Raw genomic sequence first — 25,703 nt, forward strand, 5'->3', positions numbered from 1 at the left:
TGATTTAATAGTTTGGTCTGTATTTAATTTACACCTTTACTTTGGCTTTACAGACGTCTAAGATTTATAAGCACAAAGAGTTTATATCTAATCTTATGTTTATAGTTTTTAAAATATCATTCTAATACAAATAATTTAAGTCAACCCTGGTGAATCGGGAGTTTTGGTTTTTTTCCCTCTAAAAAGAAAAATAATACTCAAGTTTGAGAAACACTGCCAAACACAAGCCTTTACATCTGAATTGCAGGGCTAAACCATGAAATGAAAGTAGGTAGGCTTTGTGAGGTGGGGGTAGGGAGAGCCACACTGCATCTTGGGAGGTGTGGTTATCACAAGTAAGCCATCATAGGCAGAAATGGAAGCTAGAGGAGTCCAGGTTATCAGTGCCTGCTTGAGGCTGCAGTGTTTCATGTACTTAATCAATTCAGCATGTCAGGGAACCAAGCAGAGAGGGTAGAAAAAGATCCTACGTGAGTTCAGCAGAACTTCACTAGACAACTGCCAACAAGACACTACAGCTTGGATAAAGGAGCTGTGTGCATCAGTATCCTCTCATCTGTTGAACCGAGAAGGTGAAGGGAAACCCATAAACTTTATCCTGTCTGTGGGTACATACCCGAGAGGAAAGCCATAAGCACCATGGGAAAAAATACTGCAGAATAAAGGTAAAATAAAACATCATCCCAAGGACTCAGAGGAAGAACAAGCCCTGGAAATCAACTTACTACAGAAACCAAAACCAGTTTAGGAAATTGGCATTCCCATTATGATACAAGAAGATATAACTTCTCTCAAAAAATAGTAAAAAGCCATGAGAAGAGAGGCTGAAACAGTGTAACAGAGTGAGATAAAAAGACAACAAAATAACAGATAAAAAAGATAATAAAGGATTGCAAGGAAACTGTTACAATAATTTAAGTCTGTAAGGGAATTACTAAAGAACAAAATGTCTCTGAAATATCGGTAGTACAGAGTGTAAATAAAAAATGAAAAGGCAAGCCATACAGACTGGGAGAATACATTTGCAATACATATATCTGACAAAGGCTTGTATCTAGAGTGTATAATGTACTTACAATCTAATAATAGAACAACCAAAAAGCCCACATTAAATAAACAGGCAAATAATTTGAAGAGATGTTTTTCAAAGGAAGATATAAGAATGTACAATAACTGCATGAAAAGTTGTTCACCATCATTAGTCATCAGAGAAATGCAAATTAAAACCACGACAAGATAGTATTTCACACCCATTTGGAGGACTACAATTAAAAGGACAACACTAAGTGTTTACGAGGATGCTCACAACTCGACTCTCATACATTGCTGGTGCAATATAAAATGAATATAAAATGACTTCAAATACTTTGGAAAACCCATGTCCACCAAAAGACTTATATTTGAATGTTCACAGTATATTTCCCATAATGGCCAAAAACAATTCAAATGTCCATCAACAGGTGAGAGGATAAACAAACTGTAGTTTATTCGTATAATGGACTACTATTCATGATTTTTTTTAAAAAGAATAAACCGCTTACACCTACAACAATATGGATGCATCTCACAAACACACTGAGCAAAAGAAGCCAGACACAAAACGAGTATAGAGGGACTGACTCCATTTATATGAATATTTAGGAGAGGTAAAACTAATCTATAGATATGGAAATCAGATCAGGGGCTGACTGGAATGGGGTCAGGGAGGAAAAAGTTAAGGAGGGATGGCAAAGGCACAAGGGAATTTCTAGGGAAATGGAAATGTCCTACACATCTTCATAGGGGTGCTGATTAATTACATAGGTGTATGCATTTGTCAAACCTCACTGAACAAGACAAACTGTATGCATTTTCTTATATGTAAATTATACTTTCATAAAGTTGATTAAAAATAAGGTACCCACAACTAGCTTCATTTTAGAAAGTTCTGAATTACATAAATTAAAAAAAAAAAATTCTACAAAACTCTCTCTAGGCAGGAAAATCAGACTACTTTCAAAGAATAAAAAAAGAAATTGAGATCAGATTTCTCCTCAGAAATACTAACAGATGCTAATGAAAACATTTACCAGATAGTCATTTAAGAGGAAAAAGAAGTCCTAAGAATTTTGTAACTAGCCAAGAACTGTTCATAAGTAAATACAACAAAAAGCCAACCTAAATATGGGAGGGCTCAGAAAATAAACTACATATCTATCTACCCTTCTGGAAAAAAATATATATGAAGCCACTTTCCAGCTGACTGAGGGAGGCTTCAACTTAAAGAGTTCAAGAATAAAGAAAGTCTAAATGCTTACTGCAAATATGATTTGAAACTGGATGAAAATATAAAACAATAATTGTAATTCTTAGAAGAGAAGATATAATGTAAAAATAAAATATAGGGATAATATGAGTCCCAAACATCCAAATTAGATTAATTAAAACTGGGGAATGTGGGTGAAGGAAGATGACAGAAGTAAATGTCCATTAAATTCCTTATCTGATAAAGAGTGAAGTCAAGAACTATTAGTCAACTAAATTGTGAAACACTCATTTATGGAATACTCCGTAGTCATAAAAATAATGAGGAAGCTCTGTGTTCAGATATGAAGTTATCTATAAGATAAATTTATTCTAAAGGAGAAGCACAATACAAAAATGTGTATAGCATGCTATGATCTGTGCAACAGAAGAGGAAAAAATATACTATACAAAGGAAATTGGTTATCTTGGTTGCCTTCAGGGAGGGTTACTAGGTAGCTAGGAATTAGGAGTAAAAAGGAGACTTTATTGAAAATTTTTTGTTCTTTGCTCATCTGTAACTAAACCATGTCAATGTGATCTATTTTTAAAAATAAAATTTTAAAATGTATTATGTTTGTTTTGTTTTGACTTTGAGAATCAAGTAAACACTCACTGAAGACTCTAGTACATGTATACATCTAGTGTATGATAAAGGAGATATCACAAATCAGAAAGATTTCCTAAATGATCCTGGAGTAACTGATTTCCTATTTGAAAAAACATAATAACGTGTAGCCCTCATTTCACAACCCTGACCAGAATAAACTACAAATAGATTAAAGAGTTAAATTACACAATTAAACTAAAAATTTTAAATTACATAAAAATATTAGAAGAAAACAGGTGAGTCTCAAAGCAAAGAAAGAGAGACTCCGAGAAAAACCTATAGATTTGACTCATAAAAATTAAAATCTCCTGTAGATCAGAAACATTATATAAAAATTTAAGGGCACACTAAAAACTGGGAAAAATACTTTTCACAAATACGATGAGATTAATATAGTTTATTTTATTCTTTTAAATAGAACAGCTTAGAGATTTATCTAATGTAAGTCCTATGTGACATAGGAGCCTCCATAAGGAAATGAAGACCTGAAGAAACAATTAGACCTCTGTACTTTTCTGCTAGGTTTGATGAAGAGTGGACAGGCAACTTAGGAACAGCCAGCGGGAAGAGATGCACAGGGCAAGGTACGTGGGAAGGGGTACAGAGCTCCCATGCCCTTTCCAGGCACACCATTCTCCCTGCGTCTCCACGTGTTCACCAACCTGGAAGCTCCAATATCTTTACTTTTGAAAGAGCCAATCAAATTAAAAGACAAAACAAATTTTTGAAAACCTCTCTAAGGCCTCAGTATAAAAATGGGCAAAGGAAATGAACAGATAGGAAATGAAAATGGCTAAGAAACATATAAGGACATGTGACCTCATTGGTCATCAAAGTAATACAAATTAAAGAAGGACCTTCTATTGCCTGGCAGAGGGATGAGCTCCAGGGAAACAGAGACCCTCATAACTACGGACGGGTGTGTAAACTGGTGCAACCTTTCTAGAAAACAACTTGAAATAGGTACCAACAGCCTTAAACATGTTCAAAACTTTTGACTCAATAATTCTAATTTTATACAAAATACCTCCTCAGGAATTTAGTGCAACTTTATTTATAATAGGAAAAAAACCCTGGAAACAATAAAAATGTCTAATAATATGGAAATATGAAATAAAATCTGACATATTCATATAACAAAATATTATGCAGACATTAAAATCATTATTTTTGAAAAATACTTAATGACCTGAAAACTATTCAAGTTACATTATAAGTGAAAAAAGGGTACTACAAAACTTTATGCTATGATGACAATTTTAAAATGATAATATATACTATACATATAGACTTTACATACTGGAGGGAAATGCAACAAAATGATAGCAACCATTTTCTCTAAAATTATTTAATTGTATTACTTTTACATTTCTGTAAATTTCAAAGTTTCTAGAATAAATATGTGGAAGGAGACGTCATATTTTAAATAAAGAATATTACAATTACAAAAATTTTACCTGGCATCAACATGCTCAGGTTCTCAACTGAAAGAGTTAATTACTGCAATAAGCAAGTAATTCACAGACAAATGCATTAGCACTTGACTTCTTTCTTACCCACTTTTGGTTCAGAACTTCATGGGCAAACAGTGTGTAGAACAGATGCTTTACCAAGACAACTCCTGGTAACTGTGGACTGGTCACCAGGAGCACTAGTGCTCACTATAGTGATGAACCTTGTCAGCACCATGACCGAACCACAGACAACTCAACTGTAACAGTGTTTCCATGACACTTGCCTGCCCAGGAAGTTCAACCAAGACCACCCACTTATGGCCACAAACCACTAGGTGAAAGCAACTGCTGAAATAACCTAGGAATCAATAACTCTGGTGTGAAGAGCCCCACATCCCACGCCCAGGCTCCCCAGTGTCCCTCCCCACCCCCTGCTGTGTTCTCTGGCAGGATGTTTTATAGCATGTTCATTCCAACCCAACTAATAAAGGAGCTTTTTAAAGTTGAGAAAAACACTGCGTATTGGGTTCCTGGGTCTAGCCTATGTACAATACATAAAGAAGCACATAACACATGTACAGTACCTTCGCGAAGCTGTGTTGGCTTGGCAGAATTTTCCCCACTCATTAAAACAACAAAAGATGCAGCTGCTCGAACTGTAGCCTGCCATGTTGACATGGCAACGGGTGGCTCCTGGCATGGAAAAAGGGCCCTGTTGTTTATGGGAGATCCCATAGTATAAACACATGGCCTGCAGAAGAAAGACAAAGAAACAAATGGGGAGAATCTTTAAAATGAGTTGTCACTTTTCTCACCACCATGACAGTGAAGGCTAAGTTGAGCTTTCAAAGAGAAAAACATTTCGAGGCTTTGTACTCAACTGGTTTCAAAGCATTTTGAACTGAAACTGCCAAGGGCTAGCTATGTGAATAGTTGAGTGGCAATTTCTCCCAAATGAATTACTTAAATATGTAAAGAGTTGCTTTTTTTTAAGGGGAAAAATATTTTTTGGATAAAGTTTTAAATATTCGTCTGCCAACTTAAAATTTATATTACCCTTGCTCCTCCCCTAAGGCCCTTATGCCTTCAAAGGAAAAAGTTTGAGAGACATTCTCACCAACCTTTTGGAAAATATTCTGGAAAAGAAAATATGTTTGGAGATTATTGAGATATTAATACTTGGAAAAACAAGCTGGTGGTCTCAAATCCAGTGCTGGCAGGCAGATACCCCCGATCTTGGAAACCGCCATCTCAAATGGAACCCTTGTGGGAATCCTTGTGTGGAGGCCAAAACAGGGGTTGGCATATAAACAGGACTGGAGGTCACAAGCACCAGGCTTATAATGGGAAGGCCAAGTGTAGAGTCGTTACCAAAGTGAGTGTAGGAAGCCAATGGCATGACGTTAGGGCTCGTTCTGCTACAATTAAAAATTACAAACCCACCTACACCAAGAATGTTCCCTTCGATGATTAAGTCACAGTTGACAGAGATGGAAAGGACCTGCAGAATCAAAGGAATCCATTCTTCCGACCCACAGAGTAAAGAGCACAAGACTGACCCTTAGGAAAATGTTTCTACTTTTTGCTTTTCAGGAGTTACGACAAACATGATGTCGCTTTAATCAGCTTTATTTACGGAGTAAACGAATAGCGCATAGCACTACCTCTCTCGGATAAACCAGTTTTCCTTTTTTGTTAATATCATTATAACTTAATGTTCACTGTGTTCCTACAATGTGCAAGAACACACAGAACGATGGACCTACTTCTTCAGCCAGGATCCAGTAAGGAAAAGAGAAACCAGTCTAGATCTCAACCAACAGAGGTAATTTAATACAGGGAATTGGTTATACAAGTGACAGAAGAGCTGAGAAGCTGGACAGGGGACGGTGAGGCAACCCAGAGATTAGCCACAGCGGTAAGTAGCTGCGACTCCTTGGGTTGGAGGAGCTGGTATCATTGGGTGTTACAGAATTACAGTGGCAGGCGGCATCCGGCAGAGGCCAGAGTCACAGTGGGGACTGTCCACTGGATGCTGGGACCAGACGAGACTCACTCATTGCTGGAGAGGCCAAAAGAAGCAGAGAGGGGAGAAGAAATACCTTGTTTCTCGCCAACTCCTACTCTCAAACTTTCCACCAGTGCCCCCTATCAGCCAAACCTAGCAGGAAGCAGAAGACAAGGGAGTCTGGGAAATGAGGTTCCTTATCATTCAGAGATTATAGTAAGTGCAGAAAATGGACCTTAGAGCAAACAGGCAGTTGCAATCTACCTATCCTAGAAGTATACATGCCATGATAACTCACAGGTTCAACATGGGGCAGGGAAAGAGGTCAAAATTCAGAAGACTTTAGTCCTGGCTGGGTTACCAACTTATTAAATGACTGTGGTGAAGCCCCTTGACCTCTCTGAGTCACATGTAAAACAGGATGGGGGCAGATAGGTGACTTCTGTTGTCTGTTCTAGTCCATATTCTGTACCCCAAGTTTATAGATCCAAGAACAAAGGCAAATTTTCAGGGAAGGCCCAAAATCTCTCATCAGTTTCAATGAGTGCTGAGCTCCCATCTTGGTCCCCTTGTGTCCTTGGTCAATTGACTTAACCTTAGTTAACTGCCCAGCCTCAGGCTGTTTAAGAATCTAAGGAGGAAGCCTGTTAGAGCTGCCTCCTCCCAGTAGGTGGTGCCAGGTGCGCCTAGTTCTGAAAATTTTACCTATTAAGTCTTTTGTTTTTTCCCAAAAAGCCCATCTAGAGAAGCATCCCAAGAAGGAAAAGTGAGTATCGTCAGTAGAAACAGAGTATATTCCCCCCGGCCAATGGCAGGTATATGCTTCCTTTGACAATGGCAGACATTGAGAATCAAGGCTTGCTTTCTCCCCGAAGCAGAATGGACGGCACAATTTTTCTCAGTTCAAGAGCTCTAGAAAGCCACTTCCAATCTAAGTAGACTTGTGGAGGTAAGCCTATGTGATGCTTACAGGGAAGCAGCGGCCCTCACCTAGAGATCTCCTAAGACTTTCTCTATCTCACACAAAGGGGACCTGACCCCATATTATGGTCTTAAGTCCTAGGGTGCTTAGGCCAAGTCTGAAAGTATCTGTGCTTTTCTTTTGTGCTCAACACCTCATTTCCCTAGAGTGACTCTGGTGTTAGTCTTCCCTTCCCTGCCCAGGAAATAAATCCTCTCCAAAAGATGGACTTGCCAAGAGGTTTGCTCTCCTTCTCCCTACAAGGTTTGGTTGGAGGCCATGCTAGCATATTATAATGCATTCTGCCTGCGCCCTTAGGTATATGGTCCCCACTGCTTCCTCCATCAGCCTTCACACCTCTTCAGTGAAGAAACAATCAGATTTAAGATGAAGTCATATCTGAGAAATTCTGCAGAGGAAGAATCTGAAAGACTTAGTGACTTGCTGAAGGACAGGGAGAAGGAAAGGAAGGCCTCTCTGAGGCAGCCAGCTTCCAAATTGGCCCCCAATGACCTCTGCCCCTGGTGTTCACACCCTTGTGCAGTCCCCTCCCAAATTGTACCAGGGTTGGTCTGTGTGACTAGGATATGGCAGAAGTGATGTCACTTCTGAGATTAGATTATTTAAAAGTCCGTGGCTTTCATTTTAGAGACTTTTCTCTTTCTCTCTCATCACGTGCTCTAGGGAGAATGCAGCTGCCATATCATGAGGACACTTGGGCAGCCTATGGAGGGGCCCACATGGTAAAATGGAAACCGCTGGTCCACAGTGAGTGAGGACCATGCAAGTGGGTTTGGAAGATGACCTTCTAGCTCCAGTCAAGCCTTGAGATGCCTGTGGCCCCAGCAGACAGCTGACTGCAACCTTGTGGGACATCCTGAACCAGAACCACCCAGTTAAGCTGATCCTGGATTCCTGACCCTCAGACACTGTGTGAAACAATATTTTTCTTTCAAGCTGTTCAGTTTTCCGGTAATTTGTTATACAACAATAGTTAACTAACAGAATTTTCACAGGTTTCTGGCTCAAGTGCTAAGACTTGAATTATGAAGCTATTAAACAAGAAAGGAAACTCAGGATGACAGGCAAGTTCATAAGAAGGGACAAAGTAGAAGGAGAGTTCCTACCTGTTTAATTTGTGGATAAAGGGCTTTACACACCAAATGGCAGAGGACACTTGTACGGACACAAGAGATTATGATTTTCTAACCCCAGACAGTATAGTGTCCAACAATGGGACGGAGTGTCCGAAATCAGATTGATCTCAGAAAATTTAAGACTCATGATTTTATGAAGTAGTAAGTATTGATGTTGCAGGCAGATCTGAGTCTGGGTGCCACACACAAATTGGGGAGTTGCGGGGAATCCTCCCAATGAGTGGATTTTTAAAAAGCATGTTATCACCATCCTTTCCTCCCCAATTCTCTATTATTTCCCCTCTCAATGGCCTAGTTCTAGATATTTTATTCTAGGGTTTTGTCCTGATCCCTCTGCCATCCTCTTGAAGGCTCTTCCTGCCATACTATGCCTGGACACCTGAACCCTCCCACCATGGGAATTAGTTACCTGACCAGGTCCCCAGAAAGCTCTCACCTCTGACCTCCCCACTGTCCTCACAATTCTCTTTTCCTACCTTCCTCTTCACGTGGCTGGGGCATCGTTTCTGCTAAAGTCTATGTGTTTTCTTTCTAGCTTTCCACTTGTCTCAGCACTATACCTCTGAAAGTATAGATCAAGTCATCTATTTAAAAGCCACACCCATAAATATACCCATGTCTGATATAAGATTCAGTTGCTTTCTTACTGGAATGTTTTCATAAATAGGAAAACAATCACGCAAGAGGAAGATCCTAGGCAAAATTTCTGGAAAATTACAGATTTTCTTTGTGCTCCCAGCCTATTCCTTTCTTGGCCTTTTCCTCTTTCTCAGTTGCAGCTTCACTCCTCCCATCCCAACACCCCCAAACCAAGTGCCAATGACTTTATAACCAATGGCCTTTTGAGCTTTTACAAGCTGATATCCATATGCACATCATAGAGCAAATATCTAAAACAATTTAGAGTTACATAACTATATTTTAAAAGGGGTGAAAGCTTTTACCTATGGATAAAGCTCTAGTGGTAGAACTTGGGACATCTGACAGCAAGTGGAGAATAGGTGAAGGTGGGGTCTTCACAGAGTCATGAAAATCATACCCCCTCTACATGGTGACTCAAGAGTAAAGATGGCTCCCATCATGCACACATTCAAATGAGAACTATGTGGAGGGCTGATTTCCTGCCCACCGTGCCCCAGGAGGGGAGAAACATCTATGTGCATTTACAAACATGCTCTGCAGCTATCTGGAGGTGTACTCAGTGAAATAAATGCAGCTGTGTTTACTTGACGAGCATAGCCTTGCACCTTGGCCATGTTGCTAGATGCTCATGGGACAGATGTGCAGGCACCAGCCTGAAATTCTCTGACACTTATAACTTCATTATTTCTACTCTGAATAATTCCTTCCAGCAAACAAAGAACAGCTCTCATACCAGGGCTAATTCCACACACCCTGGGATATACACCCACATGGGAGACTCCTTGGGGAGCTCAGTTAAGCGCACAGAGTTGTGGGAACAGGAGGAGGACTCTGAAAATCAGAAAGAAAACAGAGTAAGACAGGGAGTGAGAGGCAGGCCCAAGGCTTGAGACCATTAAAGGACTTCTAAATTAAGGAAGAACCCATCAGAATAACAAATACTTCAGCTTCTTTACATATTTGCGTGTTCGTGGAGTGATCAAAGCAGGATGAGACACATTAACCATGCTGCTATGGTCCAAAATGTGTCCCCCCAAAATTCTTAAGTTGAAAACCTAATGTCCAATGTGATGGTATGAGGTGGGGCCTTTGGGAGGTGCTTAGGTCATGAGGGTAGGGCTCTCATGAATGAGATTAATGCCCTTACAAAAGAGGACGGAGAGAGTTCCCCAGCCCCTCCCATGATGTGAGCACACAGCCAGAAGCGGGCAGTCTGCAAACCAGAAGAGGACGTTCACCAGAATCCAACCAGGTTGGCACCCTGATCTTGAACTTCCAGGCTCTAGAACTGTGAGAAATAAATTTCTGCTGATTATAAGCCATTCTGTCTGTGGTATTTTGTTACAGCAGCCCAAATGGACTAAACCTATGCCTTTCAAGGTAAGAGGTCAACAAATACCAACGTGCTTGCTGTGTTCTTAAGGAGGAGCCATCTATAAAGGAAAACTTGTGGGATTGATCCAAACCATATATTTTCTTTCTCTTCAGTTGACTACTAAATGCACTTGTCTTTTTGTAGTCGGGGTGAAAAGGAGGTTATTTTTAGTTTAAAAAATGTTTCAAGTTCTACTACTTTCCATAAAATCACCCATTTTCAGAGATTTGGTTGTCACTGTTCAGTGACTGCGGTGAAGGCTGCTTCAGGAGCAGAGGGTAGGAGGTGATGAGCCCACGGTTGTCATGAGTGTGGCTTGATAGGGTGTTTTTCCACAATGAGGCCCGGATCTGGTCACTGGAGGCCAGGGAACCACAGATGTGACGGTTTAGTGGGTCACATTCTTTCATAAGATTCCCAGGGTTACAAAGTCTTCAGGCCTCCTTCAATTCCTCTCCATCTGTTCTCCTTCCTACACCTGATCTTTTTTACAACTCCAGGTTCTCATTAAACCCAAGTTACAGCCCCCACCGCAGGTGAGCAACCCTCTTGCTTTCTTGCGCCACAAAAACCAAGAGCCAGATTACTAAACAGCAAGTGTCAATTACGACTCACTCTCTCCCCCCTACACACACACACACTCCTTCCTTATTTTCTATTTCATGGAACAATTACCCAAACCAAGATTCATGAAGCATACAGAACATATGGCAGATCCACGGAGAATGCTGCTTTGACTCGGACAAATTTTGTGTACAGTCAAAACGGACTGGACTGAGGGAAAGTGAGTTTGAGCCAGAAATTCACCAGTTTTCACCAGATGTGTTCTGGGTACAAAATAGGCAAGCTGCTTATAAAGGCAAATACGGAATTTCTCATCTGGAAGTTCCTTTTGAATATAGGATTTTATACGTGGAAAACATTTGGAGATCCCCATATGGAATCTTCCTGTTTTACACAAAAGAAAATTAAGCTCCAGAGATGTAAAATGACTTCTCTGAAGTCACACAGCTGGTTGGCCGCACTGCTCTGACGAGCCCTCAGGTCTCTCGGCTCTTACTTTCTAGGTTCTTTTCAACAGACTGTGCTCTTGGCTATCGGTTGTTGTGATTTGTTATTTCCTGTTGATGTCTGGTTACTCATTTATTTTCTTTGGTTTGTCATTTTGATTACTTGTTTAAATTAAGACAGTCCATCACTGTCTTTTCTCCCATGACTCGACTAGCATTTCTGGTAGATCTAGAATGAGCAGCAAAGGGAAAACAGGCTGAAAAAGAACCCTACCAAACATTTTCAAGTTTATGATTATCAGTTCTTCCTTTGCAGTTATACAGTGATATTATAGAATTAATGTATTATTTCCACTTCAGTTCTCAGGAATTTTGTATTGGTTTCTTGAAGCAAGTAAAGACAAAAAGGGTATTAATTGTAGAAATGTTCCCCTTAGACCTAAAATCTCTTCTGAAGGATCTTCTACTCATTCCTTTAATCTTAAAATTTCCCTTTAAGTGAGATATAAAACAATGAAACTATTTTATAGTGGGGGAAAAACATAACATCTGGTTCTGGTTTTGATGTCAAGCTAAAAGTACCCCAAAGTCTACATCATCTTTGGTCCAATAGTTGAGGAATAAACATAACAGTAAAAAATCGTTCTCCTTAGTATTTTGCCAACTTCATCCTGGGCTTGTCTAAAACAAAGAAACATCATAGAGATTTAGGAAATTTAAAATTTTAATATGACTTTAAATTATAACATATTTTCCCAGTTTCCTTATCTTTAACAATGATTCAAATAATTATAGTTTTTAAAATAAATTTCCTATATTTAACCAAATTTCCCCTCCATTCAACTCATGCTCAGTGATATCATCAGCTTAAGTCCAGATCTTCTGGCCCACTTGGCTGGTTCCACAACTATTTTAATGATCCAAAGGGAAAGGGGAACGGATTACCAGAGAGAACGCTTTGGTTTTAAATAACATTTTATTCACTGGAATGGAAAAAATGCAAGAAAATGTAGAAAGTACATAAACTTTGAATAAAGATTTCCATGTTTAAAAGGGTTTTTTCTTAAGTATGTTGAGGATTAGAACAAAAATATATTGTCTCCCTCCTTTCTAGCTTAGCAAGAACACTCTTACACATTTTTGACCTTGTCTCTGTTTTTATCAAAATATTTTTTAAAGGGCACACACACTACACAAAAGTAAACAAGTTTTCCAAGAAGCATGTTGTATCAGATTGTTATGTATGTGTCTGTTTCATCAGTCATTTTTCACTGTCACCTAAAATCCAGCATCTGAATGATGGAGGCAAGAAAGAGCACTTAGGTTCAAGGGTTGCCACGACCCCACAACGGCTATACCAAGGTAGGAAAATGTAATTTTTGTATTTCCAGACATTTTATTTCAGAACTAGAATAATAATGGGAAAGCAAAAATTATTGACAATTATTGAAAGAAATACTCTTGTATAGCTTCAAACATATTTTTAGTTCTTCTCCAGAGAACACTGCCGTTTGGTAAAAACAGGAGGACATCCCCTATGAAACAGGGATTTCAGGGTAGAAAGATGGTGATTTATTTCCAAATTTGAAGTTTATTTTCTTAATAAACTTTATTTCAGGTTTCTTTTTAAGAGTGCAAAGATAATACACAGAGTTCCCATAGACCCCATACCCAGTTTTCCCTATTACGTACATCTACATTAGTATATTTGTCACAATTGGTAAACCAATAGTGATACATTATTACGCAAAGTCTAGATTTTATTCAGATTTCCTTAGATTTTTCCTAATGTCCTTCTTCTGTTCTCAGATACTACATTACTTTTAATCATCATGTCTTCTTAGGCTTCTCTTGACCACGACAGGTTAAGACTTTCTTTGTTTATGCTAACCATGAGAGTTTTGAGGAACACTCGTCAGTTATATTATTCAATGTCCCTCAATTGGGATTTATCTGTTTGTCTCTTGGTTAGACTGGGGTTATGGGTTTGGGGAGGAAGATCACCAAGATGCCATTTTCATCACATCATATCAAAGGTACATACTACCAACATGACTCATCCCTTTTGATGTTAACTTTGATTTCCTTGCTGAGGTTTGTCAGGTTTCTCCTGACAACTGGACAACTGACAACAGGTTTCTCCTGACAAGTGTCTGTCAGGCTTCTCCAATGTAAAGTCACTCATTTTTCCCTCTTTGGAAGGAAGTCACTATGTGTAGTCCATACTTAAGGAGTGAGGAGTTATGCTCCACTTCCTTGATGACCGAGTATCTATATACCCTGGACTTCTTTTACACCACGGATTGGTCCATTCTCCTCCATCTGTTTATTTATTCAATCATTTACTTATATCAGTATGGACTCATGGATATTTATTTTATACTTCGGGTTATCATGCAAAACTATTTTCTTCATTTTGTCACTCAGCTTTGACCATTAGTTTTTCAGATGGCTCCTTGGACCTTTGACATGACACCCACAATTGTGGGTTGTTGGTGCTGCTGTTTGAGCATTTCCTTGTTCTTGGACACTACATGATGCTCCAGGCTCATTTTGTACACTTCCTGCCCCAGTCCTAGCCATTTCTCCAAGAAACCCTGGTTGCTTTATTGGAGAATGGTATTAGAAACCAAGATCCAGGCCCTGGGTTGTGTTCACTGCTTCTAAACCCTCTCAGCTGAGAAGTAAGGAAATATACCTGTGTTTGCTAAGCCCTGGAAACATTCATATCTATAATTATTTCTACATGCAACTATCTATATCTATATTGAGCTAAACACGAGTTCACAGTGATATCTCCAACTCTACTCCATTACCGCAGGGATCACTCCAGCCTCTTCCTCTCGCTTATGTGTAACCTCCCAGGTCAACAGTGAGAAACCTGGCTCCCACAATCTGCCATCCATTCACTTAATTACTCAGTTCTAGTATGCATGGACAGTGGTACCAGCAGTGTTCACCTGCACCCCCATGGGAAACAAGCTTATTAACTACAGCATAGTATTTAGGTCAGTCCTTCTTGCCTTTAATCTTAGAGACTCCGCTCATTTCCAACGTTATTTAGGCCACGCCTTTTCCCCTACTCCTTTAGTGAGGTTCTTTCATACATTTTTAATACAGTTGGATTGCTTTGTCACACTTTGCATTCCATTCCAGGGAGCCCCTGACCTCCTAAATGATTATTTACCTACATATTATCAAACAAAATAACTTAAGTTTTATTCTCGACAAGGAGCAGAGTGAGGGTCAGAAAGGGAGAAGTCACTGATGGAACTCGAAACAAAAGATACCAATTTAGAGATTCTCTTAAGTTTCTAAAATCTGCTCAAAAATAGAAATTTATTGAAAGCAAATATAATTCATTTTTTTAAGTGTATTTGAAATCTTTACATACAGTAAGGGTCAAGGTAAAGATGAAAAGTAGCTATCTTCCACAATTGAGACATGGATTTTTCTAAGAGCTTCCAATAACTTTATTCAATTTTCCTACTCATAAAATAACAATAAAAAGTTTCTCATCTGGGACTAAAAATTTACAGTAGGTATACTGACAGTATTTTGCCATTCAAGGGTAAAAAATAACAACTATTTTAGTTTCAGTAAATGTAGATTCTGCCTTGGAGGAAATAAGCTCAACGCAATTGTATTTTTCACACAATTATACTAAAAAAGCATTGTAACCTGACGATTATTATTCACTCATATCACTAAGGAAATATTTCTGTCTGGCAATCTGGGATCCTTGGGCATTTTAAAATCCTTAAAGTATCCCAACAGTTAGCAGAATCTACCCAAATTTACTCTTAAGCATGTGGGAGAGTTTACAGAAATTTGGTGGCTAATCATGGAAGATTATCTTGACTGTAATAAAATTCCCCCCAGAAAAAGAACAAAAGGGAAAGAAAAGATCTTTTGAGGATTTCTTTTTTAAACCACATTTATTATCCTTGCAAGACTGCATAAATGCCGCTTATTTACTAACATATAACCATAAACGTGCAAGGATACAGTTTAAACTCCGCTGTAAATGAGCATTTTATTGAATTATCAGAAAAGGAGACATCAAGAGTAAATTCACTAAGCCAACCTTCCCAGGAGCCAGATACGCCCAAGAACCTCTTTAGTTTCTTTACGAAATCAGCACTTGTCTATAACTCGTTCCTACTCAAAACTTTACATGAAATGTAATTCACAAGTCTAATCTTTCTTTGTAGTGAGCCCTGAGAAGAAAGCCATGTTTGAGGCCATTAATGAGCACTTCTTCCAAACACTGTCAATAGTTTCTTCTTCCCCATTATTCTAATTCAAAAGTGGAATATCTGAGAATATAAAAACTACAACTTCTAATTAAATATTCAGAGACAGTATATTGCTAAATCTTATTGAAGACCCCATCTTTAAAAATTTCAAAGAATTTTGAAGATTCAATAAGAACACCTGTGTCTTTCCTTCATGGTCCCCAAGAATATCCAATAAATAAACAAATCACTATGCTTTTGTACTGACGTATGTTTGTACCAATCCTGCAATTGCCCAAAGGCTGCCTCTGATTCTAGAAGAAATAAGACAAAGTGAACTCATTCCAAGTGGGGCTGGAGACCAAAGCAGGAGGTAAGATTAGAGGCAAGAATGGGATAATTAGAGCTCAAAGTCAAAGTGATGCTTAAAAAAAAACTGAAAATGCATTTGGGGGATGGGTTGGGGGAGACTACCGCCTCCATTAAGGAAGTCCAATGCTATAAGAGGCGGCGCTCCCAACAAGCTCGCAGAGATCAGCGTTCCTCCAGCCAAGCTCTGCAATCATTACTGTATTGATTTGCAGCACATTAGCACAAAGAAATAGGTAAAATAATGAGGAATCAATAACGTTTGATTTAAAAATTCACAAATTCTAAAAACCCTCAACAACTGTTGGAGGAAGGGCAAGAAGAAAAGAATGAATGGCTGCCTGGAAATCGATGCCTCATCAATTCCTTCTCCCCACACTAAAAACCAGGAGTCTCGCTGGTGTCAAATACGAAGAATCACAGCCAAAGAATCAAGTGTGGACTCGACAGGACTGACTGTCACACTCCTCAGAAACGGATCTTCCCAGTGCTTTAGGGGTTCACGTTATACGACAGCTGACGAAGTCCAGGGAGGCACAGCTGCCAAGAGACAGGTACAGCAAGGAGGTACAAGAGCAGAGCCGGCTTTCTTTGGAAGCACTGTGCCAGGCTTCACACCCACTCAACTTGGCAGAAGGGCACCCCCTCAGGGAGAGTCTGCGGGAGCTCTGAGAAGCATTGGTGCAGGGACACAGAGCACTGCCATCTACAGCACTGGAAGGGGCCAGCAGAGATCTCAGCAGAGAGTTGGGCTCGGGATTTAATCAGGAGGCTTGCCTTTCAATCTCCTAACTCAGAAATGCAGGGCTTAGGAAAGTAATCTTTTCATCCTGACTTAAGGGAAATAATCCTATTAAGAGTTCAGTATGTCTGGAAATTTCCCTGCTTCACTATGGGTCTAAGGATTTGAGGCTAGATGGGTAATACCACAGAATGAAGGGGAGCATCTTTGCAGAGTTGGTCCCGTCTGAGAGCATCCCTGCAAAGGCTCATCTCCCAGTGTGTGATTAACGGGCGGAGGGCTGGGGAGTGCCAGACAACCTACCTGCCGCTCTGGTCTGAAGTCCATGTAACTGATCGCCCCTGGGGTTTGGTTCTGTACCGTATCCTTATGGCGTGAGGAAAGTCAGTAGCTGCCTGAGCCCCTGTCTTCCTGATCTGTAAGCTCCAAGTGTCAGTGTCAAACAGGAGTTCCCCACAGCCAGGAGCCTGGCTGCAGCGAGCATAATAGTCTAACTGCTCCCTCCAACGATCTGCAGGCAGAGTCACAAGTTCCCGTATAATCTGATTCCTGAGCTCCTCAGAAAGAACCGTGAGCGTGGGAGACCTTGTAAATTTTTCAATACCTGGCACAGCGGCAACATCCACCTCCTCAACCTTTAACACGGACAAATCACAGCAGTCCAACACTAGCAAAAAATCCTCACTCCCATGATTCCCTGTGTCACAGCAGTACTTTGAACTAGAAATCCCAGAAGCCTGTTCCCAGTTGTCATGGTTACCATCTTTACCAGAAGTATCTTTTACACCTTTACCACAGACTGAAAAACCATCATATCCCATTTTAGATGAGAAGGTACTTGTATGTGTCACAGGAATGTGGCAGGGTTCAGGCATCCTAAATTTGCAGGCTTCATTTGACTCTGATTGGCAGGTTTCCTCGATGGAACTACTCTGTTTCTTGAATCTGTTTCCAGGCTCAAAGAACAGCACTATGGTGCCCTCAATGATCTGACTTTTGAAATCCACATCTAAATCCAGTACATAGTGCTTCACAAGTATGTGGCTGGTGTTAGCCAGGAGAGGCAGGTCATCTCGGGAAGGGTCCAGCTTTACGTCCATGGTGTAGGTTGCTGTTCAAGAGCTGTGTTAAAATCTCAGAAGGGACTTCCCATCTGCCTTAATCTTTCGAAATCACAAATGGCTGCTTACCAAAAAACACCTGGTGTCACAAATTATGGTTCGACAACTTTCAGTCCCCTGGCAAAGAAGAAAAACACAATTAGACAAAATTCCAAATAAGACCCTAAATGTTCCTGCCACTGCTGCTCCTGCAAGTTGACTACCTTCTTAAATAATACCCACTGTGGTGGAAGCTCGCAGCTAGAAGGCAGACTAATCTTTTTGACTGACATCAAAGAAAGCTGCATTAGGAGTTTCTAAAAATATTTCAATTACCAGTGGAATGAAAGGGGCCTCCACAAAGACAAAAGAATCCTGTTCCTAACTGGAACAGTCCTTCTTTTGGAAAAGAATAATCATTATGCAAAAGCGTGTAACTGAGCATCACTATGCCTCTTGTTTTAAAAGATACTAAATGTATCATTTCTAATTTTGTGCATCAAAAGATAAGTGATTGTTTCTCTACTGTGATTCTAAGTAACAAATGTGAATGAAGGCTAAATGGCCTCATACGTTTTATTCTTTGAGAGTAATAATTTAATACATACAATGTAACTCCAGGGATTAATGTACTTTTCACATTAGGACTGCTCTCCTATCAGCACTTCCAGTAAATTACAGGAAAATGAGCCAATTTACCAGGAGTGCATTCTAAGTATTCCTTTGAGATTGTTCATGGAGATTTTTCAAATTTATAGTTAAATACTCAAGGTATATCATTACATCTTAATAGCTGAAAACCCATTAACATTCTGGATAATAGCCTTCTTGTGGCAAACAAAAAGGTCTTCTCATTTGAAAAAAAAAAAAAGTATGCAAATACCTGTAAAAGGAAGCAGAGAAAATAAAATGTAGAAACAGATGTTGTAATAAAATGCCCCAGTTCCTCATAAAAGTTCTGAATCAAAATGTATTCTTTTTTATAATAGCAATCGAGCTAAAAGAAAAATTACCTGAAATTATTTCAGTCCCTGTTGTGTACCTCACTTCTTTCAGGGTATACTCTTTTTTTTAATTACTATTATTCTTTTACTAAAAATGAAAAAGAAATGGCAGAGGAAAAGAAATAAAAACTCTGACAAAGTAGATATATTTAAAATAATTTTTGTATTTCTAAATATCAGGAGGTATTCTTTTACCAACTACAAAACGTTACTTGCTTGACTTTTCAAGTAAAATTGAGCCCTCCCTTTTTATTCTAACTCCTCCTCACTTCCCTTCCTACTTTATCTGCCTCTCTATTAGACTCTTTTCCCTCTCTTCCAGAATTTCATTCCAGCAAACAAACCTACTGAATTTTCATTCCTGCAGCCTTGTACAATCTGGTTTCATGCTATTTTCCTGGTCATGGAGACCATACTCCCTTTGCATCTTTGTCCTCCAGCTAAAGAGCCTGCTCAATACACTCCCTGAAGATGACCTGACACCATGCTTTCTTGTTTTTTGGACTAAGCTGTGTGCCATACCTGGAGTGCCCCTGGCTCGCACCTCCCATAACCAGTGTCCCTGGAGTGCTCCTGGCTCCTACCTCCCATATCTACGTGTCAAATTCTATTTTCCCTCTACACCCAGTTCAAGTGCAATCGCCTCCCGAAATCCTTCCCTGCTCCCTTCTCTCCCTCCCCCACCAACCTGCATGTGGTAATACATACTATGACTTTAAGAGTAATAGGAATTGAGAGAAATCAGGGATGCAAAGAATAGCTTTGAGATTACCATATGGAGAAGCTGATACTCCTCTTGGTTCTAGAAAAGTCAATGGGCAAAGGGAATAAGCCAGGGTATTTTCTTTTCTGCATGATAGCTACTGAACTTGTCATGTAATGAATAACAACCTTCACTAAAGCCACTGGCCGTATCTATGTAATGAGAAACAACAGATGTTAAAACTTCATCCTGCTGGTATCTGGGCTGCTAACATGCAGCATTTTGTTGACTGGGTCCTTTTAAAAAATTTGTTTAGAGGCTGGTGGCATAGTGGTTAAGTTCACAGGCTCCACTGCGTCAGTAGGAGTTCACGGGTTCGGATCCTGGGCATGGACCTATACACCGCTCATCAAGCCATGCTGTGATGGTGTCCCATGTACAAAAAAAAGAGAGGAAGACTGGCACAGACGTTACCTCAGGCACAATCTTTCTCACCAAAAAACAAACAAACGAACAAAAAAAACACCACACACACACACACAAACTTGTTCAACAAAAAACCCCTGAATACACACACACAGACAAGAGGAAAATGTGAATCACTGAGACAAGGGTTAACTTAGTGGCTGTCTAAACTAGTATATCTGAAGAAGAACAATTTAGCATTTGTAACGATACGGAAATAACCATTCATTGTCTAACCCTAATAGATTCCTTCATTTGCTTGTCAAAGTTAATATAATTTAAGAATAAAGTATATTCTGTAGAGCAGTTTTTACCACTTTTGTCCCTAGTGGCAGAGAAGAGCCTGCCTTAGAGCCCCACCCATCTAGGTCTGTTACCATCGCCCTGCTTGTCACCCTAACTTGCAATCCTTTGGTCCTCGTCAGCAGATTCTTGAGCATACTCCCTATAGGGGCAATTCTAAATCTTTCCTTCTTGTAACTTTCCAATTTCCTGCCTGCTGACTCATTCTCAGCTAATTATTTGGGCTCCTACTTTCCTGAGATGATTTGGAATCTCTGAAACTCCATCATACCTCAAGGATCTCTAGTTCTTCACACCTACTGCCTTCTCCTGATTCAGAGGAAACGATACCCCTTCTCACCAAAGCTAATGCTTTCCCCTGCATCGCAGCTTCTGGTGTCTGAGAGAGGGAAATAAATCGCACTCTTCTTTCCTATCCAAATTCGGCACACAGAGAAATAAGATGAGGATATGGCAGACAGAGACCAAACTATCAACATTATTACTGATGAAGACTAAACTGCAGAATACGGCTTAGTGTGGGAGCCACAGTGTGGGAGCCTAAGGTAGCTGAAACCTGAATCCCCAAATTCGACAGATTTGCCCATAGGGTCACAGGTAATGCTGGATCAGGTGGAAGCTCCCAGAAGAGGAGGTGCCCTCCCTAGGTAAGACTCAGGGCCTGGCGAAGAACAGCGCTCTGTGGTCAGGACTGCTGCCCAAGAGCCAAAGGGGGAGCCGAGCTGAACATACCCAGTTCCTTCTTCCCACACTTACCAGAATAAGTCACTCCACCTCCCTCAGGGAAGAAGAAGTAAGGTGACCAGGAATGTTACAGTAATTACACCCCCTCCACAAGAAAGGAAACATCAGAAAGGGGAAAGAAGCATTCCCCCCAATACCATCCCCTCCCACTAATTTGGAATCTTGTTTCATTTTGACATTTTTCTCTTGCCAATATTTTCTCCCTCTCAATGTCTCCATCCTACTGCCAATGTTTCAAACACCCCTAGGGCTGCCATCTTTAAAAACAAACATCACTATATATATATATCTCAAATCATTATTTTGTACACTTTAAATAAATGTATGTCAATTATATCTCAATAAAACTGGAAAAAAATTAAAAATAAAAGCAAACAAAAAATACATTTGGCCTTGTTGCCCATTTTAACTAGTCTTATTTTAATGAATTTTAGAGTTGAAAAATTCCTTAGGGCTCACTTAATCCAACTCTGGTTTTACAAACGAAGACAATGAGGCCCAGAGAGGTAAAGCAATTTGCCCAAGGTCACCCATTCTCGATGCTTTTCCTTGAAATTCTCATCCTCCAGCTCTCAAGGCCACTTCCTTCATATTGTCCAAGTCATAAATCAAATGTTACCTCCTAAGCCTCTCTTCCATATCCCCAATTCTACCTTTTTTATCTTCTTCAGGTTGTGTGAACTAGAATCAATTCGTATTGTAATGGCTGTGGGGAAAAAAGGAGAATTTTTAAGGCAGTCCCAGAAGATTCAGAAGATCACCGTGAGCTTTGCCTGGTTTCCAACCTAAGTTATGCGTAACGTGTAAGTCTATTATAACTTGTTGCTTAGTACACCTATTTCCCACTTGCCTTGGATTCATGGAAGACCTAAAATCTCCTTCCTCTGCAAGTACATAACTCTCACTGACGTCAATCATGGTCACAGTCCTGTGTCCAGGGAAGAACTCAACTGACTGTGGTTGCAAACGCGTGTATGCGGCTACCTTGAAAAGCCTCTCTCAGCAAATAGTAACCATATTTCTAAGCAGTCTGTTGATTTCAGCAATTTTTTCTATTATTGTGTTCCAATTTAAAATGCCAACCCATCTCACTGAAGCATTTTTCCGTTCTCTGTCATAAGCCATAACATATAAAATTCCCCCCTTTATCAAACCCAATGGTTAGTTTCCAGTGGCTAACCACTGCTGCCTCTAAAATAAGTACACAATGTACTGTGTATTTTAACTGCTTAAATGATTGTCTCAGCAACACCATTAACGGCTTCAAAAGGATTAATGTACAGCAAAATTTTTCTTAAGGAAGGTTGGGGGGAGGGGGGGATCAAATATTACACAGAACTACGGCACAGCAAAGAGACTGGCCTGCCACTTTCAGTCACCAGGAAAGAAATGCACACATTTGCAATACGTGAAACAGCCTCTGCAGGGCCATAGAAAATAATCTCACTCTCCTTTCAAGCTACAGGCCATGTGCCAACACTCTCATGGCCCTCAACTTACCCTGCTTCATTTCACAGTTACCTCCACCTTCCAATGGGCTATAGACAACCTGGGGCTCCTGACTCATCTTTGTGTTCATGACCATGTTCTGTAGCACACCCTGTACATAGTAGGTTCTCAAGTAGTATCTGTGGAATTGACATCTGAGGGCATTTGTGATTTCAACATCTAATTATTCACAGAACAGGGATTCTGGCTTGAATAGGTTCCAGCAGAAAGGTATTACTTAACAAACATCTTCCTCCAAGACAGCTCATTTTTTCTTCTCAGGACACACCTGTACCTCTTTAGGCTACAACTCTTCTCTTGTAAGCAACTCAGGGGAGAAGGAGAAACATGCACATACGCTTACTCTATTATATTGAGCACACTATGAGGAGTTACAAAATATTTAATTCTATAGATTACTCGTTCAGAAGAAGACTATTCTGCTATTCCAAGTGTGTTCTTTCTTTAGGGTACAGTGATTGCCCTTAATGACAGCCAGTTTAGTTGCTGAAGTATACTGTTTCTGGACACAGTTCCTCAGACACTCAAGTGCCTATTATAGTCATAGGAAGACAGCTTACTGCTTGAATTTCAATTAAATAATTTCAGAATTAGAAGGAATCTTAGAAGAAAAAAGGTATCATTTTTTGTTTAGAAATGTCACACTGACATATTATTCTGTAACATTTCTTTCACTCAGTAGTTTCAAAATATAGCCATGTAAATGCACATAGATCTAGCTTACATCTTGTAACGACTGGTTAGTGTTCTTATACGAATATTCCACAATTTATGTATATATTTCCTTACTGATAATATTTAACTTCTTTTAAAATTTTCATTATTACAAACAATGCTGCAATGAACATCCTTGTACCTGTCTCCTGGTACACATGTGCAAGTGTTTCCTGGGTAAAATACCTAGAAATTCCATTTCATCTGCTATTAATATTGTCATACCTGCTTTCTTTTGGTTTGTTTTTTCCTAATATATCTTTTCTATTCTCTTCAGCTGCCCTGGGTTGTTTTGAGTGTCTTTTTTAAGCAACATTTGGCTGCATTTATAAAAATATAATTATCATTTTTAACAACTGAAATTAATTTATTTACATTTATCATGATTATGCTTGTAACAGCAGTGATCTCAACCAATTTATTTTGTTTTCTATCTACCACAATTTTGCTTCTTAGCTTTTACTTTTCTACTTTTTGTTGAATTTTATCTAAATTCTCTTTTTTCCCTCTAATGTTTAAGTTATACATTCTATTTATTTTCTTTAACACGGTTACTTAAAGTCAATCTCTAGTAGTCTTCTGAACCCTACAATGACCCTAGAAAGTTTTATCATCAATCTCTCCTCTTCCTCACCGTATATCAGCTTTCATATCATTGTTGGTGATATCTTAGTATCACATTGTTTTTAACAACCCTCATCCAACTTACAAAAAAACAGGCAATACTTATTTGTATTTGTTCACCAGTTTCCTTACTCATGACTGATTCATACAATCCACTCCTTCCTTCAGGGTTCAATTTTGTTCCAGTTACTATTGCTACTTGACAAATTAACCCAAAACTTTGTGGCTTCAAACAGCAACCATTTTACCATATTCTGTAGGTCAAGAATTTGGGTAACATTCAGCTGGGCCATTCTTCTGCACCTTATGAATTTGACTATGGCACTCAGTGGTACTCAGCTGGAGGATGGCCTTGTCTAGGGGTTCTGATGTCTAGGGTGACTACACAAAGCCTGTCTAACATGGAGGTCTTGGAATAGTTGGACATCTTATATGGCAGCTGACAGCCCCCAGAGCAAGTGTTCCAAGGAACCAGTTGAAAGCTGAATGATTTTTTCTGATGCAGCCTCGAAAGTCAACGTGGTATCACTTCCACCACATTCTCCTGGTTTCAAAAGAGAGGCATATGGCTAGTCCGGATTCAAAAAGAGGGAATTCAACTCCATCTCTTGATGGGGGAGTGGCTAGCTCACACTGGAGAAGAGCATGTGAGATGGCAGATATTGTTGTGGCCAATTTTGGAAAATACAATCTGCCACAATTTCCTTTTTACTTAAGTATATCTTTAGTAATTCTTTTAGGAGGATTTCATAAGTAGTAAACTCTTTCAATATTTGTATGTTTGAAAATGTCTTTATCCTCACTATTGAATGATCACTTAACCAAGTGTAGACTTTTAGGCCAACGGTTATTTTCACTTAGTACTTTGAATATATTACTCTACTATATTCTGACATCTCTTTTTGCTGATAAGAAGTTTGTTATTAATCCGCATTTCTCAACATGCGTCTGTTTTTTCTTCCTGGTAGTTTTTATATTTTTTTCGTTATCTTTGATGTTCTACTGTTTCACTCAATCTGTCTAAATGTGGATTTATTTTTATTTGGCTTGCTGAAGATTCAGTGTGCCCCTTCAGTTTGAGGACTCAGGAATTCTTTCCACGTATAGCCCTGAATAAACAGTAAATTTCCTTGCCTCTCTATCAAGACAGTGCATGGAATTTTCCTTCTCCATTTAACATAAGGATCACCCCCTCATGGTTTCTGGCTTTATGCAGATAACTCAGTTTCAGTTCTCCAAATGTACTGGATCTATGACTGGGTACCCCTTCCTTGGTTGAGATCAGGACCCAACCCCTCCTCAACCCCAGCTAGTAAGGCCTAAACTTATTTCTCTGTGACGGCCTCTCAGGTTAGGCACCTGGTTCATCATACTGACTTTACTTGCCCTCTCCATTTTGGTCAACTAGGATAGCCCTTTCTTGGTTTTGAATTTTTGTATGTAAGTATATATGTGTATATATGGGGGTGTGTGTATGTTGTTATATTTTATCCAGCACTGCTAAATACTTGAAATGGGATTATAGAAGAAGGAGTAACTGAATTTGAAAATATTTATATAGAAATTATACAATCTGAGGAACAGAGAGAAAAAAATGTTGAAAAGAATGAACAAAGTCCCAGGTACCTTTGGATCAAAATCAGGAAAACGTCAGGGAAGTCAACAACCCCATATTCTGCATATAAACT

At 39.4% G+C, this 25,703-nt stretch overlaps 1 protein-coding gene across 6 annotated transcripts in view; it reads right to left on the reverse strand.

The window, feature by feature from the left end:
• The window catches only part of AOPEP (aminopeptidase O (putative)), a 332,639-nt gene that overhangs the window by 280,799 nt on the left and 26,137 nt on the right, over positions 1-25,703 (reverse strand). For all 6 annotated transcript variants that reach the window (XM_046663936.1, XM_046663933.1, XM_046663931.1 and 3 more), the window contains 2 exons: positions 17,153-18,087; positions 4,932-5,098 (listed from right to left, as the gene is read on the reverse strand). In XM_046663936.1, the coding sequence (XP_046519892.1) occupies positions 4,932-5,098; positions 17,153-17,949 (964 nt within the window). In that variant the 5' untranslated portion in view covers positions 17,950-18,087. The remainder of the gene's footprint in view (positions 1-4,931; positions 5,099-17,152; positions 18,088-25,703) is intronic.

The sequence above is a fragment of the Equus quagga genome, chromosome 6, assembly GCF_021613505.1.
Source record: "Equus quagga isolate Etosha38 chromosome 6, UCLA_HA_Equagga_1.0, whole genome shotgun sequence".
NCBI classification, from domain to species: domain Eukaryota; kingdom Metazoa; phylum Chordata; class Mammalia; order Perissodactyla; family Equidae; genus Equus; species Equus quagga.